The 19,213-nt window shown below is 43.3% G+C and overlaps 2 protein-coding genes across 5 annotated transcripts; one reads left to right on the top strand and one right to left on the bottom strand.

Moving 5' to 3' along the window:
* Positions 1-35: 35 nt before the first annotated feature.
* On the top strand, positions 36-14,610 carry hcfc1a (host cell factor C1a). Of its 2 annotated transcripts, none has more exons than XM_034584693.1 (28): positions 36-192; positions 1,347-1,547; positions 2,109-2,257; positions 3,322-3,482; positions 3,576-3,784; positions 4,070-4,154; positions 4,266-4,372; positions 4,475-4,654; positions 4,752-4,994; positions 5,118-5,266; positions 5,375-5,557; positions 5,648-5,869; positions 6,303-6,404; positions 6,518-6,731; positions 7,522-7,658; positions 7,775-7,922; positions 8,058-8,278; positions 8,422-9,247; positions 9,427-9,617; positions 9,730-9,864; positions 9,973-10,177; positions 10,439-10,714; positions 10,801-10,907; positions 11,007-11,141; positions 11,233-11,418; positions 11,546-11,843; positions 11,928-11,991; positions 12,101-14,610. In XM_034584693.1, exons 2-28 carry the CDS (start codon positions 1,352-1,354, stop codon positions 12,138-12,140), a joined length of 5,169 nt encoding a protein of 1,722 aa, XP_034440584.1. In that variant the 5' UTR covers positions 36-192; positions 1,347-1,351; the 3' UTR covers positions 12,141-14,610. The 2 variants fall into 2 exon arrangements, with proteins under 2 accessions (XP_034440584.1, XP_034440583.1); XM_034584692.1 differs by having other exon boundaries at positions 5,118-5,296.
* On the bottom strand, positions 12,538-17,472 carry si:dkey-13a21.4 (uncharacterized protein LOC494576 homolog). Of its 3 annotated transcripts, XR_004613784.1 has the most exons (6): positions 17,325-17,472; positions 16,656-16,782; positions 15,853-16,071; positions 14,671-14,796; positions 14,368-14,556; positions 12,829-12,855 (listed from the first exon to the last, which is right to left on the bottom strand). XR_004613784.1 is itself a non-coding variant. In XM_034584710.1 (5 exons), exons 1-5 carry the CDS (start codon positions 17,378-17,380, stop codon positions 14,470-14,472), a joined length of 615 nt encoding a protein of 204 aa, XP_034440601.1. In that variant the 5' UTR covers positions 17,381-17,472; the 3' UTR covers positions 12,538-14,469. The 3 variants fall into 3 exon arrangements, 2 of the variants coding, with proteins under 2 accessions (XP_034440601.1, XP_034440602.1); XM_034584710.1 differs by having other exon boundaries at positions 12,538-14,556; XM_034584711.1 differs by lacking the exon at positions 17,325-17,472 and adding an exon at positions 16,923-17,031 and having other exon boundaries at positions 12,538-14,556.
* Positions 17,473-19,213: the final 1,741 nt, after the last annotated feature.

Below are 19,213 nucleotides of genomic sequence, written 5' to 3'. Positions count from 1 at the left end.
GGGCTCAGTCGCCATGTTTACTTTGGGTGACGCCAGCTCTCTGCCATTTTCCTCCGCCTCTGGTTGTCAAGAAGATGGCAGCTTCCAGGCAGGCATGAGAGGAAATACTTCTTCACATATCGAATGAATTTGGATTATTACCGCAAGAGAAGACCACATACCCGTGCTTTTGCATTTACTGCATCGAAGTAGGTGAGTGGGGGATTGCAATGCGCTCGCCTTTTTCGGTTTGTTATGTTTTGTTGTGGCAATCCGCCCGGCCATTTTTCTTGTGGGAGCTGTAGAAGTAGGCCGATTGTCGAAAGATGGCTGCTTCCAGAGACGGCATGAAACATAATAACACTCTGTTTATGCGCTTTAACTCAGTCTAGCTGCATCCCATCAGTGTTGTTGTAACTGCGTCTGTATCAGGTAAAGAATGCATATCAAAGGAGCGTGAAATTACTTTGCATTTAATTGTGAAATTTGGGGACGCTTTGACAGATGCGAGCCGCAAAGCTAACGCTGTTAGCTTGGGCAAATTTGGTTGAGCAACTAGCCGCTAGTGCTAACGGACCACAGCTAACATTTGAATCCGTTTGAACACCGCGATTGTATTAATCTTTGTTTTCGTCTGTGAATTGTTAGATGTGGATTCTGATATGTGGTTTTCATAATACCCATAACGCTTAGAGGGAGTTTTGAGCATTTTCCGATGTTATTAACCGCGCCAAAGTGGAAACAGAGAATGCTAAGCTTCCTAGCTACAATATGGCGACTCCCACAGAAGCATGAAAATAGCCGCCGCTTGCGAACGGGTTTAACTGTGGATTAAGTGTGTATTGCAACTGTGCTTTGTTCTACTTCGTTTGCCCGCCGCTAACTTGTTAAATGTATTTTTACTGTAGCATATTTATTTGCCGGTGTGGTTAGCTAGCTATGTTGCATTTTTCTTTTTCGTTGGCTTCCGCCATTTTTCATACTGGCAGCGGTGTTAGCGGGGGTTTGTTTGGCTGCAAGATGGCTGCTTCCATGGATTGAATTCAATGGCCAGAAACAACTAAGACATAACTTGTGTTCTGGGGCAGATTTCATGACCCTCTCAGCACAACTGCAGCAGCAGACCAATATTAACAGACACATATGGGTAGTTGCTCGAAAGCTCCCCCGCTCATTGTTATATCAGTGCCGGGATGTGCTCGGTTTACCGGAGCTAGCTGTTTAGCTGTGGCCGCACTAACTGTTTCAGAAGTTGGCCACAGCGAACTACCAGATGCTACTATTCAGTGGCTTCGGCCATTAACGTGGGAACAACACAGTTACATGAACAGTTGAGACCAATGCTGCTTTATTGTTCCCTGTGACAGAAGTCATGTCTGCCCCTGGCTCCGCGGTGTCTGGGACCACGGCGGCGGTTCTGCAGCCGCGGTGGAAGCGGGTCCTCGGATGGTCCGGTCCAGTTCCCCGGCCCAGACATGGACACAGAGCTGTGGCTATAAAGGAGCTTATGGTTGTCTTTGGTGGTGGGAACGAAGGGATCGTGGATGAATTGCATGTATACAACACCGGTAAGTTAAACTTTCTGTGTATAACTTGAACTATTGTTTTCTTCTCTAAGCACTTTGTTTCCATTAGCTGGTACACTTATGTGAAATGATATACATCGTGTATAGAACTGGAGTCTTCACCCAGAGACAGTGTAATTCAGTTTTTAAAGATCCATCAGTGATGTGCAGAACTTGACTGTACAGGCCTCAGTAGGCCAAGCGGATCCGGCCTGACTCAATTTGGCCCCCTCTGCTGGAGAAAGGCGTTTACTACATGTAAAAAAGGCGGGCTAAAATAAAATGGATGGTTCTGGTTGGTTTAAACAAATCTTCTGCCCCAATTTCCTGCACACAAACCAATAAGAACATGCAAATTCACCAAATCGGATTCGTGTATCCAAGCCTCAAATACAGATTGTTGTGCATGTTCCATTTTATTAAGACTGTTGTTTACAGGTTGTACCAGCCACGAATTTGCAGCCTTGTTTACATCTCAACAGACTTCTTTCACTATATGAATGACCTGATTTCATTGCACCTCCAGTACTAACTTTATGTCCTTCTTATGTTTTAATTTTTTAGCAACAAACCAGTGGTTTATCCCAGCAGTCCGTGGTGATATCCCCCCTGGTTGTGCTGCGTATGGTTTTGTCTGTGATGGCACAAGATTGCTGGTGTTTGGTGGAATGGTGGAGTATGGAAAGTACAGCAACGATCTCTATGAACTACAGGTAATCTGTCTGTAAAATAAATTATCTCTATTTTGATATCCACATCAAGATAATTACTTGTTTCTGAATCAAATTTATTAGATGGGCGTACAAACTTTAATATTGTTCAGCCTATACACGGACATTTCAGATATGTTCGTTTTACTTTCGGTAACTGTTGTGTATTACATGCAAGCAAATGTGTAGATGGACATGTTTACAACACAAACATTGCTCATATGGAGCGGGGGCCTATGCTCACTGTGGGATCAAAGCCAACTGGACGTTATCTGTTGACGTTTGCATGTTTACATTTCAGCTTGTCACTTCAAATCAGAGATTGCTGATGTAGAAACACAATAAAAGGAAAATGGAAAACATTATACAAATGTATCGTTTCAGCACTGTACATGTTAATGTGAGTGCACTCAGTGGGGTTTAGCTTTAGATAGTAAGTTTACGGACACAGTTGTTGAAGGAAACCACCAATCCTGATTTGTGAAATGCAGAGTGGGAGGTGTGTTGCATAATAGTAGTCTGTTCATTCTGACAGTTTACGCCATAGAACTACATTTAATGGCAGATTTAAGTCATCGAGTACAATCCATTTATTTTAAGGGGTCAGGAAAAACTATTGTTTTTTAGATGCACATGATTCTCTCCTGAGGGGCTCACATATATTTTATTAGAATTACATTGTTGTCTGAAGTAATAAAATGCTAACTAAACAGTAAATACTCAACAGGTACTTTCACTTTCTGTTCCCTAATTATATGTGACAAGTGTGATGCATTTGACCAACTTGTAAAAGCTGTGTCCTGTAAATGCATTTGAAGTTACATATACTGTTTCTGGATATGATATTGGACCTGTCTCATTTGGAGTCCAGATGGCACTGGGAAATAATTGAATGAACTAGTGGTTGTTCAAAGTCTGTGGCTCAAATTAAACACAGGAAAAGTTGTATCATTATATTCAGATTGTCAGAATGAGGAATGAGGTCAACTTGGGACTTGTCTTGTTTTTACACTTTCTGCTATGACCTAATTGACTGATGATATGTTATTTTGACCATGCTGACACAGGCCAGCAGATGGGAATGGAAGAAATTGAAAGCAAAAAACCCAAAGAATGGGCCCCCTCCTTGTCCTCGTCTTGGCCACAGTTTTTCCCTGGTTGGCAACAAGTGCTACCTGTTTGGTGGATTGGCCAATGACAGCGAGGACCCAAAAAACAACATTCCCAGGTATACCAAGATATTTTGTGTTTGACTGGTTGAGATTAAACAGTACTTCAACCATGAACTTGGGTGTGACATATCTGTGTTTTTCATTCTCAGATACCTAAACGATCTGTACACACTGGAGCTTCGTGCTGGTTCCAGTGTGGTTGGATGGGATATTCCAATCACCTACGGAGTTTTGCCTCCTCCCCGTGAGAGCCACACTGCTGTGGTTTACACAGAAAAGACGAGCAGGAAATCTCGCCTCATAATCTATGGAGGGATGAGCGGATGTCGTCTTGGAGATCTGTGGACACTCGATATTGGTAGGTCACTAAGATGTGATTTGAAAATAGCAGCACAAAAATTGATAAATAAATAAATGCCCCTCTGGCAGCCCATAGAGAGGATGTTGTCATTTACACCCAGTCTTCCCAAATGCGATTAAACATCACCCTGCCAATCCCACACTTTCAAGAGGTAATACAAGGTTAATGTGTTCAATAATGTGTGTGAAATTGCCTGAACTGTAATGCTTTAATTCATCTTCTTGGATTAAAGAATGAATTGGTGCGGTTGTATAACATCCAACTTTGTGTCATTGTCCCCAGATACCCTGACATGGAACAAACCATCAGTAAGCGGCACAGCGCCACTTCCCAGAAGTCTTCACTCTGCCACCACCATCACAAACAAGTGAGACAACTGCTTCACATTGCCAGCAACATATTAAAGGCTGCTTTTAATCATGTTTGAATTCCTGTGCTCTGTACCAAAATATTAATTTTTCCCCAATTCCTTCTGCAGGATGTATGTTTTTGGAGGATGGGTTCCTCTGGTGATGGATGATGTCAAAGTGGCCACACATGAGAAAGAGTGGAAGTGCACAAACACTCTAGCCTGCCTAAATCTGGGTTTGTCTAACTCCATATTAATGATCTCAGAATTAACTTTTAATAACAATTGAGTAAATAGCCTTCACTGATGTTAATTTTGTATCACATGTTTGTCTGCAGATTCCATGTGTTGGGAGACAGTGTTGATGGATACTCTGGAAGACAATATCCCCAGAGCCCGTGCGGGCCACTGTGCTGTGGCCATCAATTCCAGACTTTATGTTTGGAGTGGCCGTGATGGTTATCGTAAAGCTTGGAACAACCAAGTCTGCTGTAAAGACCTCTGGTACCTGGAAACAGGTATGTGTGCTGTATCATTACAGATTTTTCCATTCAGAATCATTTCAGTGGCTCAGATTGTCTAACAATAATGTTGTTAAATCTTTTCCCTCCTCAGAGCGGCCACATGCCCCTGCCAGGGTGCAGTTAGTCCGTGCCAACACAAACTCGCTGGAGGTTAGCTGGGGTGCAGTCTCTACTGCTGACACCTACTTATTGCAGCTACAGAAGTATGACATCCCAGCAACTCCAGCTGCAGCCTCACCTGTCATGAGCGCAACCCCTTCTCAGCCTGTGAACTCTCCAAGGAGCCCTGCCCTGGCTGTAGCAGCACCCTCTGCTCAGAGCCTGCCACAGACAGGTATCACTTCTACTGATTCCTTATGTTTCTGATCTTCCCTGTTCATTCTTGACACGAAACCAGGAAGTTAAACAACTGCAAATACTGTGCACAAGTCTCACCATTGATTTCCTTATTTTACAGCTATTTTGAAAGTTGCAGCCCAGCAATCTGCAACAGGCACATCTGTTGTCACAGTCCGCCCCAGCCAGCCTGGGAAATCCCCTATCACTTTGACATCTCTTCCTCCAGGTGTCCGAATGGTAGTGCCAGCCCAGACCACTCAAGGATCGGTACGCAAACAATTTGCAACGCATCTTGTCGTGAGTAAAACGCTACTGTGAGTTCTATAATCAAATAACCAATTGTCTTCAATGGTTGTGTAATTTTTCTGTTTCCAGCCAATTGGCAGTAGTCCTCAGATGAGTGGCATGGCAGCTTTAGCTGCAGCAGCCGCAGCAACACAGAAGATCCCTCCCTCCTCTGCAGGCACCTTACTCAATGTTCCTGCGGGTGCCACCATTCTCAAAACAGTAGCCGTTTCCCCTGGCACAACCACAGTGAAAATGGCCTCTCCCCTCATGGTACAGAGCTCACTTATCGTTCTCTCTTCTAACACTGTGTGCATTCTGACCTTCACAGATCAATTTTTAAATCAATGTTGTGCTTTGTAGGTCAGTAACCCGGCCACCCGGATGCTGAAGACTGCTGCAGCTCAGGTGGGCACAGCAACTGCGTCCTCTCCCACCACCAACCGACCCATCATCACTGTGCACAAGTCTGGTGCAGTCACAGTAGCCCAGCAGGCCCAGGTGGTAACCACTGTTGTGGGAGGAGTCACTAAGACCATCACCCTGGTCAAGAGTCCCCTCACCATGGGCAGCGGTGGCACTCTGGTAAGAAAACAGGACTCTTAAGCACAATGTAATACTGAAACATCACTCTGAGAGCACCCTCTGGTGCTTTCACACGCATGCTGTAAATCATGGGTTCTGTAAATCCTTTTTCACGCACAGTCTTTGTGTGTGTGTGGGGGTGTTTTGTTTTCTTATGTCATGTCACAAGACAGTGACAACATGCACTGAGTTAGAACCAGTAGGGAGGAAGTAAAGGTTGCCGTGCAGTGACTGCAGTGCCGTGCAGCTCCCTGTTTCTCACCCAAAGAAAACAGGGAGCATGATGTTAGTGATCTGCATGACTGTCGATCAGTTAGAACTGGAATGAATCTTAGAGCCACCAGTTTAGTGGTCCACCTACCCACTGAACTCCCTGTACTGTCTGGTGTTTTCTGGTGACTCATGAACTTGAGTCTCTCTCCTATGTCGGCAGATCTCCAACCTTGGCAAGATGATGTCTGTGGTACAAACCAAGCCAGTGCAGACAGCTATCTCTGGCCAGGGTTCAACTAACCCTCTCGCACAGCTCATACAGGTCAGCTATCTGCATGAGTGCACGAAAAAAACAGGAGCTGGCATAAAACTCCTGAGACAGGTACCAGATGACTTTCTCCAGACAGTTTTGATGACGTGTGCCTCTCTCCCCAGACAAAGGGTCCCCTCCCAGCAGGCACCATCCTGAAGCTTGTGACCTCTGCTGACGGCAAGCCCACAACCATCATCACCACTTCCCAGGCTGGAGGCACAGGACACAAGCCCACTATCCTCAACATTAGCGGCGTCTCTCCCACCACTAAGCAGGGCACCACCATCATTAAGACTATCCCCATGTCGGCCATCATGAGCCAGTCCGGAGCCACAGGTCCAAACACACTCATTTACTGTGATACAACTACAAACCTCAACCTGCACATTATAACTGAAATAAATTAAGTGATGTTCATAAAAGTTTGAGTAGTAACAACTCCTCAACAAGATGAATATTTGAGAAAACATATTTTCTGCTTTAATTATCAAGTTGATTTTCCAGGAATGTGGAGAAGATATGATACAACAAAAGGAGTCTTTTATTCTTGTTATATATTTTTTTTACTTCTTATGACTCCAAGCACATTGACATTTGAGAGCCGGGCAGTAAATCATACGCTGCTTTCAGACATGCACTGAACTCCAGGGATTCTCTGCACTTTCTTCAGAGGAAGTGCATGTGTGAACACAAATGTCCGAGCTAGAGGCTCTGCAGTTTAGTCAATGAGAAAAACTAAAAGAAAACAAAGATCTCTGGGTGAAAAAGCGTACAAGTACAAGCCACAGACGAAGATGTCAATAGAGTTTGTGGCGATAAGATCCGACACCGGTGACTGTGTGTTGTCAAGAAAATCACTTGATCTCCGCAGGAATTAATAAGTTACTTCCTGCCTCTGCCGTTGTGCATGTGTGAAAAGTAAAGTCTGTACCCAATTCTCTGGACTTAATCTGCAGGTCATGTCTGAAAACGGCTTTAGTGAGTTAATTTTAGACTTAATTTGTGCTAATCTTTTCATATTGCGTAACAAAGTGCTTCTCGCCAATCAATATTAAACCGAAAAAAACTGATCAAGACATAACCAGATAAAAACTTATTTCAGACAGTCATTCTTTTGTCCACACAGGCGTGACAAGCAGTGCAGGCATGAAAACGCCTATCACAATTCTGACCACGAAGGTGATGACGACTGGAACTCCCGGTAAAATCATCACTGCCGTGCCCAAACTTGCTACTGCAGCCGGCCAGCAGGGACTGACACAGGTAAACTGACGCCATATGTGAGCTAGGTTTTGTAGATGTCATCTTTGTGGTAGAGGACTTGTTCTGCCCATTTATGAAGCAACTGAGAAAACAAACTCTGAATTTTATATCTAAAGGTGGTTTTGAAGGGGGCCCCCGGACAACCAGGAACCATTTTGCGTACTGTGCCCATGAGCACAGTGGGTGGTGTTCGACTTGTAACACCTGTGACAGTGTCTGCTGTGAAGCCCACTGTCACAACTCTGGTTGTGAAGGGGACTACTGGTAAGAATAATCATGTTTAAAAGTGCTTAAAAACATTATCAAATATTCTGTTTTTTGTGGATCTTTTTTTCTCCCTCTCTCTCTTTCTTATATATCTATATACATATTCATTAATGCCACTTCTCTTTCTTCTAGGTGTCACCACTCTTGGAACAGTCACTGGCACCGTCTCCAGCAGCCTGGCAGGAGGCACGGTGGACAGTTCCAAAGCCTCTCTAGTCACCCCCATCACCACGCTAGGAACCATCTCGACCCTGTCCAGCCAGGTCATCAGCCCAGCTGCCATAACTGTGTCAGCTGCTCAGACCAGCCTGACCTCTGCCTCCACTCTGGCCTCCTCTACCATCACAGTGCAGGTAGTTTGCAACATAAGAATTTAGATTACAACCTAAAAGCAAAGTTCACCGTGATACAGAGAATACAATTATTTATTTATGTGTCTAAAACATACTGTATTGCTGAAACTACAACTAGACTGAAATTGCTGTCCTCTTCTCAGAACCAGCCAACCCAGGTGACTTTAATCACAACTCCGAGTGGAGTAGAAGCTCAACCAGTGCAGGATCTACCGGTTTCCATCCTGGCTTCACCAACCTCCGAGCAGCCCAGTTCCACTGAGGCTGGAGCAGCTGGAGAGGGATCTGGGACCGTCACCCTGGTCTGCTCCAACCCACCCTGTGAAACCCACGAGACAGGAACCACCAACACAGCCACCACCTCCTCGGCCACAATTGGAGCTGGACAAGTCTGCTCCAACCCACCTTGTGAGACCCATGAAACCGGAACCACCAACACAGCCACCACCTCCTCTGCTACGATTGGAGCCAGGCAGGTCTGTTCTAACCCACCATGCGAGACCCATGAAACGGGAACCACCAACACAGCCACAACTGCATCCTCAAACATGTCTGCGCTCCGTATGTGCTCCAACCCACCATGCGAGACCCACGAAACTGGGACAACTAACACAGCTACCACAGCATCCGCTAACATGGGTGGGTCCCAGCAGGTGTGCTCCAATCCACCCTGTGAGACCCACGTGACAGGAACCACCAACACAGCCACTCAGGCATCGTCTAACATGAACGCAGGCCAGACAGGCACCGTGCAGAGGGTGTGCTCCAACCCACCCTGCGAAACCCATGAGACAGGGACCACCAACACCCCATCTACAGCAACCTCCAGTATGGGAGGCGACCAGACCAACACAGCAACAGGGACGGTCCAGAGGGTGTGCTCCAACCCACCCTGTGAAACACACGAGACTGGGACCACCAACACAGCCACCACTGCCACCTGCAGCATGGAGACAGGCGAAGGCACAGGTTTGAATTATTGCTGATGTTATTCAAAAGTTTTTTATGTTCTTAATCTTCTACTAACACACACAGCAAAAGTAGTTTCACAAATGCTGACTTGCCATGGTAGAAACTTGCCTTATTTTCAGGAAATGAAAAGGCTTTAATGAGGATCACAGTTTAATTATGTATTTGTATCCTACCAGCAGCCCAGCAGACAGAGGAAGGAACTGAAGGTACCAGCAGCACAGAAGTGGCCTCTACCACTGCAGCAACAGGCGTAGCCACCGCCGGCGTAGCCGCCGCCACCGCCACCGCAGCCGCCACCACCACCACCCAGGGCAGGGCCATCACTACTGTCACTCAGTCTACACCAGCCCCAGGGCCCTCTGTACCAGTAAGAATAGTGCATACTACTAACCCTTACCCTATCTCAGGGCTGCATGTGTGCATCTGATGATGTAATGTAAGAGAATTGGTATTTTAAAAAATATATATTTTCTTTCCAGTCAATTTCATCAATCACAGAGGGTGTGAGTACTGCCGCCAGCTCTACAGAGGAACCAATGCAAACTAATGAGGCAGTATCAGCAGAAGCTGCACCAGCAGAGGAGGGAGCTACTGCTATGGAGACACAAGCAGAAGTAAATACAGTATGATGTCACACAAAGCCAGTGCTGGCTCCACATTACGAAATTCCAAATTTTTAATGCGTTTTTCAATCATTTCATGCAACTTCTGTGTTCTATCAGGGAGAAGCAGCAGCGACAGATTTGAACCTGCCCTCAGAGCTGATGTCTGAGGGTCAGGGAGCTACACTTATGGTGACAGGGCTGTCGGACGAGGAGCTGGCTGTGACCGCAGCAGCAGAGGCCGCTGCTCAGGCAGCAGCCACTGAAGAAGCCCAGGCCCTCGCTATCCAGGCTGTCCTCCAGGCAGCTCAGCAAGCTGTAATGCGTAAGTTTAACCATAAGCTTGTACAGCAAGTATTTTTCTGCTAACTCAATTGTAATTTTTAAAGAGTGGCATCAAGGGACAAAATCTGGCCTTAGTCAATTGGAGAAAAGAGAGGGAGTGCAGTTTTTTTATTTTATTGTAGCTAACAACTGGATGGTCTTCAGGAGAACAACCTCTGCAACTTCCACAAAGATCTTGCGTCTCATAAAGACGCCACGGTTGTGGTTTGAATGAATTCCTAAATATTCTCCATGTCTACAGATGAAGGCGATTCGGCTGGAGAGAGCCAGCAGCCCACAAACATCCCCATCATGCTGACCCAGCAGGAGCTCGCAGCTCTGGTACAACAGCAGCAGCAGCTGCAGGAGGCTCAGGCTGCAGCCCAGCAGGCCACCGTTGATGCAAGCTTACCTACTGAAGGCCTCGCCCCTGCCGACAGCCTCAACGACCCCTCTGTCGAGAGCAACGGACACAACGAGATGGCTGCCGCAGTCACCAGTGCTGTAGCATCTCTGCTGCCACGTACTACTGCTGAGAGTAAGACTTGTTGTTTGTTTTTATAGTTTGGATTTTGCTGAGTACAATAGGCTGACTATTTTGTATTATGCCTTTTCTCTCTACAGCACTTGCTCCATCAAGCACCTTTGCACCCTCTGTGTCGGTGGCAAGTCCAGCCAAGCTGCAAGCAGCAGCTGCTCTAGCAGAAGTCGCCAATGGCATAGAGGGAGAGGTGAGTCCTTGTACAATTACTGAACTTGGTCCACACAGACATTTTTCTTTTCTTTTTTTTTTTAAATGAATGAGCATTTTCTTTTTTTGTTCTATACAGAAGCAAGCTCCTCAGCCAACCCCAGTGAAACCAGTTGTAAAGAAAGAGAATCAGTGGTTTGATGTTGGAATCGTAAAAGTGACAAATATGGTTGTCACCCACTTCTATGTGCCAGCAGATGATTCTCATGGAGATGTAAGTGTCACAGGAGGCTTCCTTCATGGTCAGATAACTGCATGTAAAGTTTCTCAGTGCATCTCTCATATCCTATTTTTCTGTTTGCAAGGATGACTCTGGTGTCATGCCAGACTACAGCCAGATGAAGAAAATGGAGTTGCAGCCTGGAACAGCTTATAAGTTCCGTGTTGCTGGAATCAACGCTTGCGGTCGCGGAGCGTTCTCAGAGATTTCAGCTTTCAAGACTTGCTTACCAGGCTTCCCAGGTGCCCCTTGCGCCATCAAAATCAGCAAGGTAACACTCCAGTGAACCATTTCCCCCCGTTGTCTTGTTTTTGTTGGGAATTCTACTATAACACTGGATAATCTCACAAGCCATGCTTTCAGGGACTGATTAGTATCTATTGACTTTTCCTCCTCAGAGCCCAGATGGTGCCCACCTGACCTGGGAGCCACCCTCTGTGACATCAGGGAAGATCATCGAATACTCCGTGTATCTTGCCATCCAGAGCAACCAGACAGCTGAAGCCAAGGCCTCCACCCCAGCCCAGCTAGCCTTCATGCGGGTGTACTGTGGACCCAACCCGTCGTGCTTGGTGCAGTCGTCCAGCCTCTCCAACGCCCACATCGACTACACCACCAAGCCTGCCATCATCTTCCGCATCGCCGCCCGCAACGAGAAGGGCTATGGTCCTGCCACGCAAGTTCGATGGCTGCAAGGTGAGCACGGCATATCAAAAGCTAACACTTGAATGTTAATATTTAACAAAGGAACAGATTTTTAACAAATGTGGTGCTTCGTAGAATCTGGCAAAGATGCTGCCTCAGCAAAACCGGCCCCCAAAAGACCAGGCACCTCTCCTGATACGTAAGTACAGTGTTGACATTTCATACTGTGCATACAGGCTCCACCTTGACATGACACTGATGAAAGAAAAACATGCAATGCTTACTCTGGATTTATGTGTGCTTCACAGTAAGGCTACTGGTCCAAAGAAAGCAAGGACGGACCAGTGAGGTTGCCCAGAGACCCCTCCCAGTCTTTTGTCCTTTTTCCACTCGCTGTCCTTTTATCAGGAAGACTGACCTTCACCCTTCCTCCACCTCCTCATCCTCCTCATCCTAATCTCATCTTCCACCCTCAAGTCTCAGATCAAGACAGCAGTGGAGGCAGAACAACCGTATGAAGCCGAGATGAAAGTCAATCTGAGATGTTTTCTGTAGATAAAAACCCTCCTTCCTCCTCGTTCTGTTGGTCGTACTATTTTTAGAGCAACAAAAACTTAGAAGCACATTATCTTTTTTTCAGCCACATCCTCTTCCATCCTTTAACATCTATTTTTGGCTTGTTTCAGTAGTTGAGCAGTATAGAGAAGCATTTACATCTTTCACAAACTGGGAGTCAGCCTGAGCGCAATGTTACCTTTTTTTTTTTTTGTCTTTGTTTTGTGAATCCTGGGGGGATGTAGAGAGAGACTACATGAAATGGTGTACAGTGTTGGAAAAAAGGCTTTGGAGGCATTAGATTAGATGAGAGGAAAAATCGGTATGGAAACAAATAAAGCACTTGTCCTCGATGACAGAGGACATCATTTTTTCCTTTCTTTTTTGCTCAAAACAAATTTGCATCATCAAGAGCCAAGTCTGTATAGTCATCGTACTGGACTCCAGTCTCCTGGTATTGTCATCACTGTGCGCTTTTTTCCCCCGATATGAGGACTGGTGGCCGACACTTTGAAGTGGACAAAGAAAAGAACAACAAAGGAAGAGATTTGTGGAGAATGAACGACATGACAGACTTTGCTAGAATGGAGACTTGCAGCACACACAGAAAAAAAACTTGCAAAAATCTTCCCAAAAAATTAGCAAGCAATGACGCAGATCTTTTGTGTAGTTTATTTTTGTATTTTTTAAGCTTTTTTTCTCCTGTGTGTATGTGTATGTTGTGTGCATTTTTAAAAGCATCACTTTTTTTAACTGTTGTTCATCCCCATAGTTTGTGTTTGTGGGAAGATTGGTGGCTGTGTTGAGGTTGCCACTATATTTTTAAAGAAAAAAACATCTTCATTCAGTTGGTCGTATGTCCTGTTGTTAACAGATTGAGGCGAAAGAGAGAAAGACTTTTGTATTTGTTCCAAGTAGAACCGGAGAGGTTACAGGACTGAAGGGAACTTTGAAGTGGACCCAGGGAGAGGAGAGTTTTTACTTTTGTTTACTACTCAATGCTTGTGTTGCTCTGTTTGCCAAACATGGAATTTCCACAGGGGGGTAGGTAGGTGGACAGAATAACACCAGATGTTTTCATACCTTTCCCCCTAAATACCCCAAATCAGTTGTCCTACGCTTTTTATGCTCATGAATGTGGTGTCTCACCTCTTCTTTAATTTTTAGAATGGCAAATTATATTAGTAGACCTATTTTCCCTATCCTATTGATGTATGTGAATCCATTTAATAAATTTTAATTTTTTTCCTTCCACGGCTCTGTATTTCAGACTACAGATGGTGTGCAAGCTAACTGACGTGTAAACCCGTATGTCTTTGAATGGGGATGTCTTGGGAAGAAAGCTTACACAGCCGGAGTGTACTCACTTGTAAATTAGTTCGTTCATAGAGCAAGAATAAAACAAAGAAAAAAAAACATCTTGGCCTTTTATATAATTACCTGTAACAAACTGTTTTTACATGTTGGTCATCTCTTGATTGCCTTTTGTGTCTTTACTTATAAAAGAAACAAATATATATATATATATAAATATATATAGTCTCCCTGATTGTTCTAATTTGCTTCTGTCAAGCTGATTCACTGTAGGAGTCTGAATCACTGCTCGGTTCATTACAGTACAAACTTGTACAGGGAGGAGGTTTCTGAGCGGACATGAGTGTAAATCTACTTTTTAAAGGGTGAATTCAGATGTTGATGGTAACGGCCAGAGAGGACGATCAGAGCCGAGGTTTTCCGCTTGCCGCCTTTTCTCCGGCTCGCGCCTCGGCTTCCGTTTGTGGTTTTCTCCCTGATTTTTCTTTCTAGAGACAAAACCTTTCTCTTCATATGCATTCATGATTTTGTGCGTGTCAGTGTGTCTGTTGAACAAAACTAGACATGCATGCAAAAGCAGTGTATTTTAGTAGTGATGCCTTAAGTTAGACCATAAGCTGAAGGTTCTCAAAAAAAGAAAAAACATTTAATGAGTTTGTTCCTCTCTCCATGTGGTATACAATTGTGTCCTTTCCTTCCACAGTACCTTTGCTGGGTCACTATTTTTGCACCCTCGTTAGATAGGTCATCATCAGCAGTGCCGAGGTCTCTCTGAACTTTCCCTCCCACGCGGGGACGAGTGCTGCTCTCAGCACTCACAGGTGTTGCGAGTTTCTGTCGGCTGTTTGCAGGTTATCTGGAAATGTCCTGTATTTTCCAATGTGTGTTTTTTGTACTGTAGGGAGTAATGTATCTTTTATCATCAAAAAATAAACATGTTAAACAGAGAGAGGTTTGATGTCTTTCTTCTCAAATACAGAACAGAAAAAAATAAATGAAAGTAAATCACCTGTTGTAGTCCGATCTGAGCCGCTCTCAAAAACGGCTTCTCTACGCCCACATCTTCTTTGGCGCTCCCTTCAAAGTAGTTTGCTCCGATTTCCTCACACCACTGCTTAGCCATCCTGCAAGACACCTGCAGGAGGAGACAATACTGAGAACTGACAGGACCGCAGAGGGCACACCATGAGAAATATGATTACAACAGAATCTGACGTCACAAATCAGTTTCTACAATAAAGACAAAAACAACACGTCAGTGAGCTCTACTCTGGAAAGTAAAGACTTCCACTCTGTGCACCCTAAAGCTTTTTAAAGCATGTTTTTAAATATGTTAAATAAATAAATCAGTTGTCTTGTTCAACTTGACCAGTTTACAACGATATGACACAGAAATGCATCAAATCCTCTGCAACCGCAGAAAGTTTACAATTTATTGCTCTAAAAAATGATATGTTATTCATCAATTATTAGAAATAGTTGCTGATAGTTGTAGGTTGATCCTTTAATAAAAAAAATCAATCTCCAGCTATCACACAATATCCTGTCGTGTTTTTATTCATCCACAGAGCATAAGTCAGATCACCATTTCTTTTTTCCTTTTATATTTCTGCAGTTAGAACTAGACGATCATACCAAGGATTGTTTGGCCTTGGTGGAGGTATACACTCTAATGAGTTCCATTTTAGTTTTTATATTTTTATATATTTATAATATATAATATTCTCGTCATTCTGGATATCATTGAAGAAACACATGAACTGAAGGGTGTTTGATCGGCTTTTTCCTGAAATGCATTAAACTTGTGTGTCAAGTGGTGGTTGAATTGTTCTCAATAGAGCACAAACCTTCACCAACGCCCAAACAGTCCCCTTTAATTATACACACTTCACACATTCATAGTGTCAGTTCCCTAAATGTACCAGATTTTTTTCATCAAGAACCATGAATTATTCTCTAGAAAATAATGAAAATGTTGAAAAACGAAAATGAAAAAAAAAAGAATAATCCTGCATTGCCCCCTGATCCGGATCCACATCAAAATGTAATGGGTTCTTCCCTGATCTACATCCTTCCACCAAGTTTTATTGTTGCTTTTAAAGGTGGTTTCTGACAAACATACAAATGAATGGACAGGTATGAAAACACAACCTCCTTGACGGAGTGTTACTTATCAACTGATGTGACTGACCTCCCGGTCACCCAGGTCACTCTTGTTGCCCATAACAATAAAAGGGAAGTCAGCTGGGTCCTGGGGCTCGGCCTGGAACAGGAACTCCTTCCTCCAAAGCTCCAGGGCAGAGAAACTGGCTTTGGACGTGACATCGAAGACCAGCATGCAGCAGTGAGCTCCTCTGTACAGAGGTGTACCCAGAGACTGGAACCTCTCTGTTCCGGCTGTGTCCCACAGCTGATACAGGGAGAGGGAGAGGAATAAGATGAGATGAGATGAGATGTACCTTTATTAATCCTCTGTAGAGGAAATTCACAATTGACAAAGCAGCACAATGGAGAAACAGCGCAGTGGGAAAATGTAGTATGAATAACATACTACATAAATAATAATTTAAAAATAATAATAATAATAATAAATAATAAAAATAGAAATACTATATACAAGGCAGTTTTTCTAGTGTGCTACATAAGATGAGGATAAAGGTTGTGTCATCGGACAATTTGTCCAAATTCCTTGTAATACACGATATACAATATGTGCAGCAGTCTTTCTTGGATAATGGATTTGAGACTGTGGGTGCTGTGGCGTTGTGCAGTCTGATGGCCGATGGCACAAAGGAGCCCCGCAAGCACTTTGAGGCATGTGGCTGGACGAGTCTGTGGCTGCCTCGGTTCAACAGAGAGGGGAGGAGAGGGATGGACCATGGTGGCTTTTAGTAGCAATGGAGGATGTCAAAGCTGAGACTCTCCACATGATACAGAGAAATGAACATGCATCAGTGTCCTGCTCCTGAACATGAGGTCAGACAGTAGAGTTACCTGCAGAGTGACTGTGGCTCCATCTATGTTCACCGTCTTAGAGAGGAAGTCAGTTCCTATTGTGGCCCGGTACATGTTGGTGAAGCGGTGATTCACATATCTGTTCGTGAAGGAGGATTTACCCACCCTGAGTAAACACACACACACACACACACACACACACACACACACACACACACACACACACACAGTCAAGTTTCCATGACATTACATAGGCTTGCTTTCCAGGAAACGTAGGCTAAATTTAACCAAATGGTAACTACTAACCTTGATCTTAACCTAACTTTAAAACATGTCTTCAACTTAAAAATTTATGATTTATGTTATTGGGATTTGATTTCAAATTTAGGTCCCCACAACATGAGTACCTGGACCACACCCACACACCCACACACACACACCCACACACACACACACACACACACACACAGCAGGTAAAGGTGCAGCACACTCAAATCTATCTCCTCCAACAGAAACTCTTCTTCTTCCTGCTCCACACGTTTAAGCACAGATTATAAACCGTCCCCATAGATGATCCATGTGGATTAAACCTCCTGGCAGCATAAATCTTTACAGTCTCAGAAACTGAAAGTTACTGTCGATGAAGCGATAAAGCAAACATTTCATCTCATGACGTGATATGTTGAGACACAAGCTGAGAGTCTTTACCCAGAGTTTCCTATGAGGACCACTTTCACAGTTACACCCGCTTTCCCTTCGCTCATGTTCACGTTCGTTTCCACCGGAGCTCCAGCTGCTGGCGAGTCCTTCAAGTGCTGCTCGGGATTTTCACTTTCGATTGTTTGACGTGCGCTGTGAGCATAGGCTGTGAGTCCAAGTAGTGTTTAATGAGGGCCAATGTTAAAAACTAGAGAGGTCATAAATCCACCACCACCACCTATTTCCTTTCCTTAAAGGAAAATCTAAAAAACAAGTATTATTTTTGAATTATGTTTTATAATCATCAACTTTAATTGTTGCGTAAAGAAACGAGTATAACTAAGAAAGAAAGAAAGAAAGAAAGAAAGAAAGAAAGAAAGAAAGCCCTGTCTGTGATAGCCCATGTTTCTCAAAACACCCAAAGTGAAGGCATCACATGATAAGTCTGACCTCTGGACTCTGTCCCCCTCACCACTAAAACACAGACACGATTCACTGACTGGACATAAAAGATGATTCCATATTCAAATCTGGAAAAGCAAATTAAATTGATTTAAGACTTGTGGGCTAAAACTATATTAGTTTATATTATAATTGTATACGTGTAATATTTGTACTTTTTATTTCTGTATTTATAATTGGTACTTTTTTCTTGATTATGTTTGTATGTCACTGCACATTAGTAGGTTTGGATCAAAAATGTCATCCTAATTTAATATAATAATAAATAATACCAAAATGCACCACAGAGCGCCACAGGAAGTAATCCAACTATACAACTCCTCCCTCTGAGTATCAGACACTCTGAGTCAACAGAATGGACTCATTACAATGCCAGCAATATCCGCACATATCCATGCCTGCACTAAATACTCAATGTACAGAACGCACATATTGTATATATTTCATATTTTCTTTTCTTTTTCTTTTTCTTTAATTTCATATATTCTTTTAAATCTTTCAAAGGTTATATTTCTACTCTTGCATAGAGCTATTGTAACAAACACAATTTCCCCCTGGGATCAATAAAGTATTTCAGATTCTGATTCTGATCATAATAATCTATTGGAAATTAGATGTAAATAATGTTTTCAAAGTTACCACTAGAGGGCAGTATAGGCCTCAGGCGATTCACCTTTCCTCCACTCTCTGTTGGAGCTGGCAGGTGGTGTTATCTACGATATGTCTGCTGATATTTAAATATTAAAATGTTTGATATTTGAATTCAGTAACATTGTATAACACTACATTTAAAATATCAAACACACCAAAACACATACAGCAACAAGACATAACATCCTGAACCTAACTGAGCCACTGATGATCCAATCAGTCGACTCAGCCAAACTCTGATCAAACTCAAATTATTTATAACTTTATTTCAACTTCAACTGGAGACCAGGTCGTTGTCAAAGATGACTGAATGTTGGACTATTGGATAAAGAATTGTACACTAGAAACTTTGAATATTTCCATCTGATGGAATGATGCAGCAAAAACAAACTTTGAATAACTTTTATATTATTTTACTCCACACAATCACCACATGCATTGCTGTAATAAAATGGAGGAACTTAATATTATTATTATTATTATTATTATTATTATTATTATTATTATTATTATTATTATTATTATTATTATTATGCAGCCACACCAATGTGTACTGGGATCTTCTCAGGCCCTCCACTAAGTTAGATGGAAATTGGAAACGTTGTAGTTTTTGCATTAACCTACTAATAAACAAAGGAACAAAGAGCCAGACAGACAGACACAGAGAAACTTGACCTCCTTGGTTGGGGTAATAAGCAACAAAACTTAAGATCATAAAACTGGTGTGAAAGTTTAAAAGAAAAACACAATTACATAGTTTTATATAGACTGAGAGAACTGTTACA

Source organism: Hippoglossus hippoglossus, chromosome 5 (assembly GCF_009819705.1).
Source record: "Hippoglossus hippoglossus isolate fHipHip1 chromosome 5, fHipHip1.pri, whole genome shotgun sequence".
Classification (NCBI taxonomy): Eukaryota; Metazoa; Chordata; class Actinopteri; order Pleuronectiformes; family Pleuronectidae; genus Hippoglossus; species Hippoglossus hippoglossus.
Note: the sequence above shows the minus strand (reverse complement) of the source record. Positions and strands in the feature narration are given on the sequence as shown.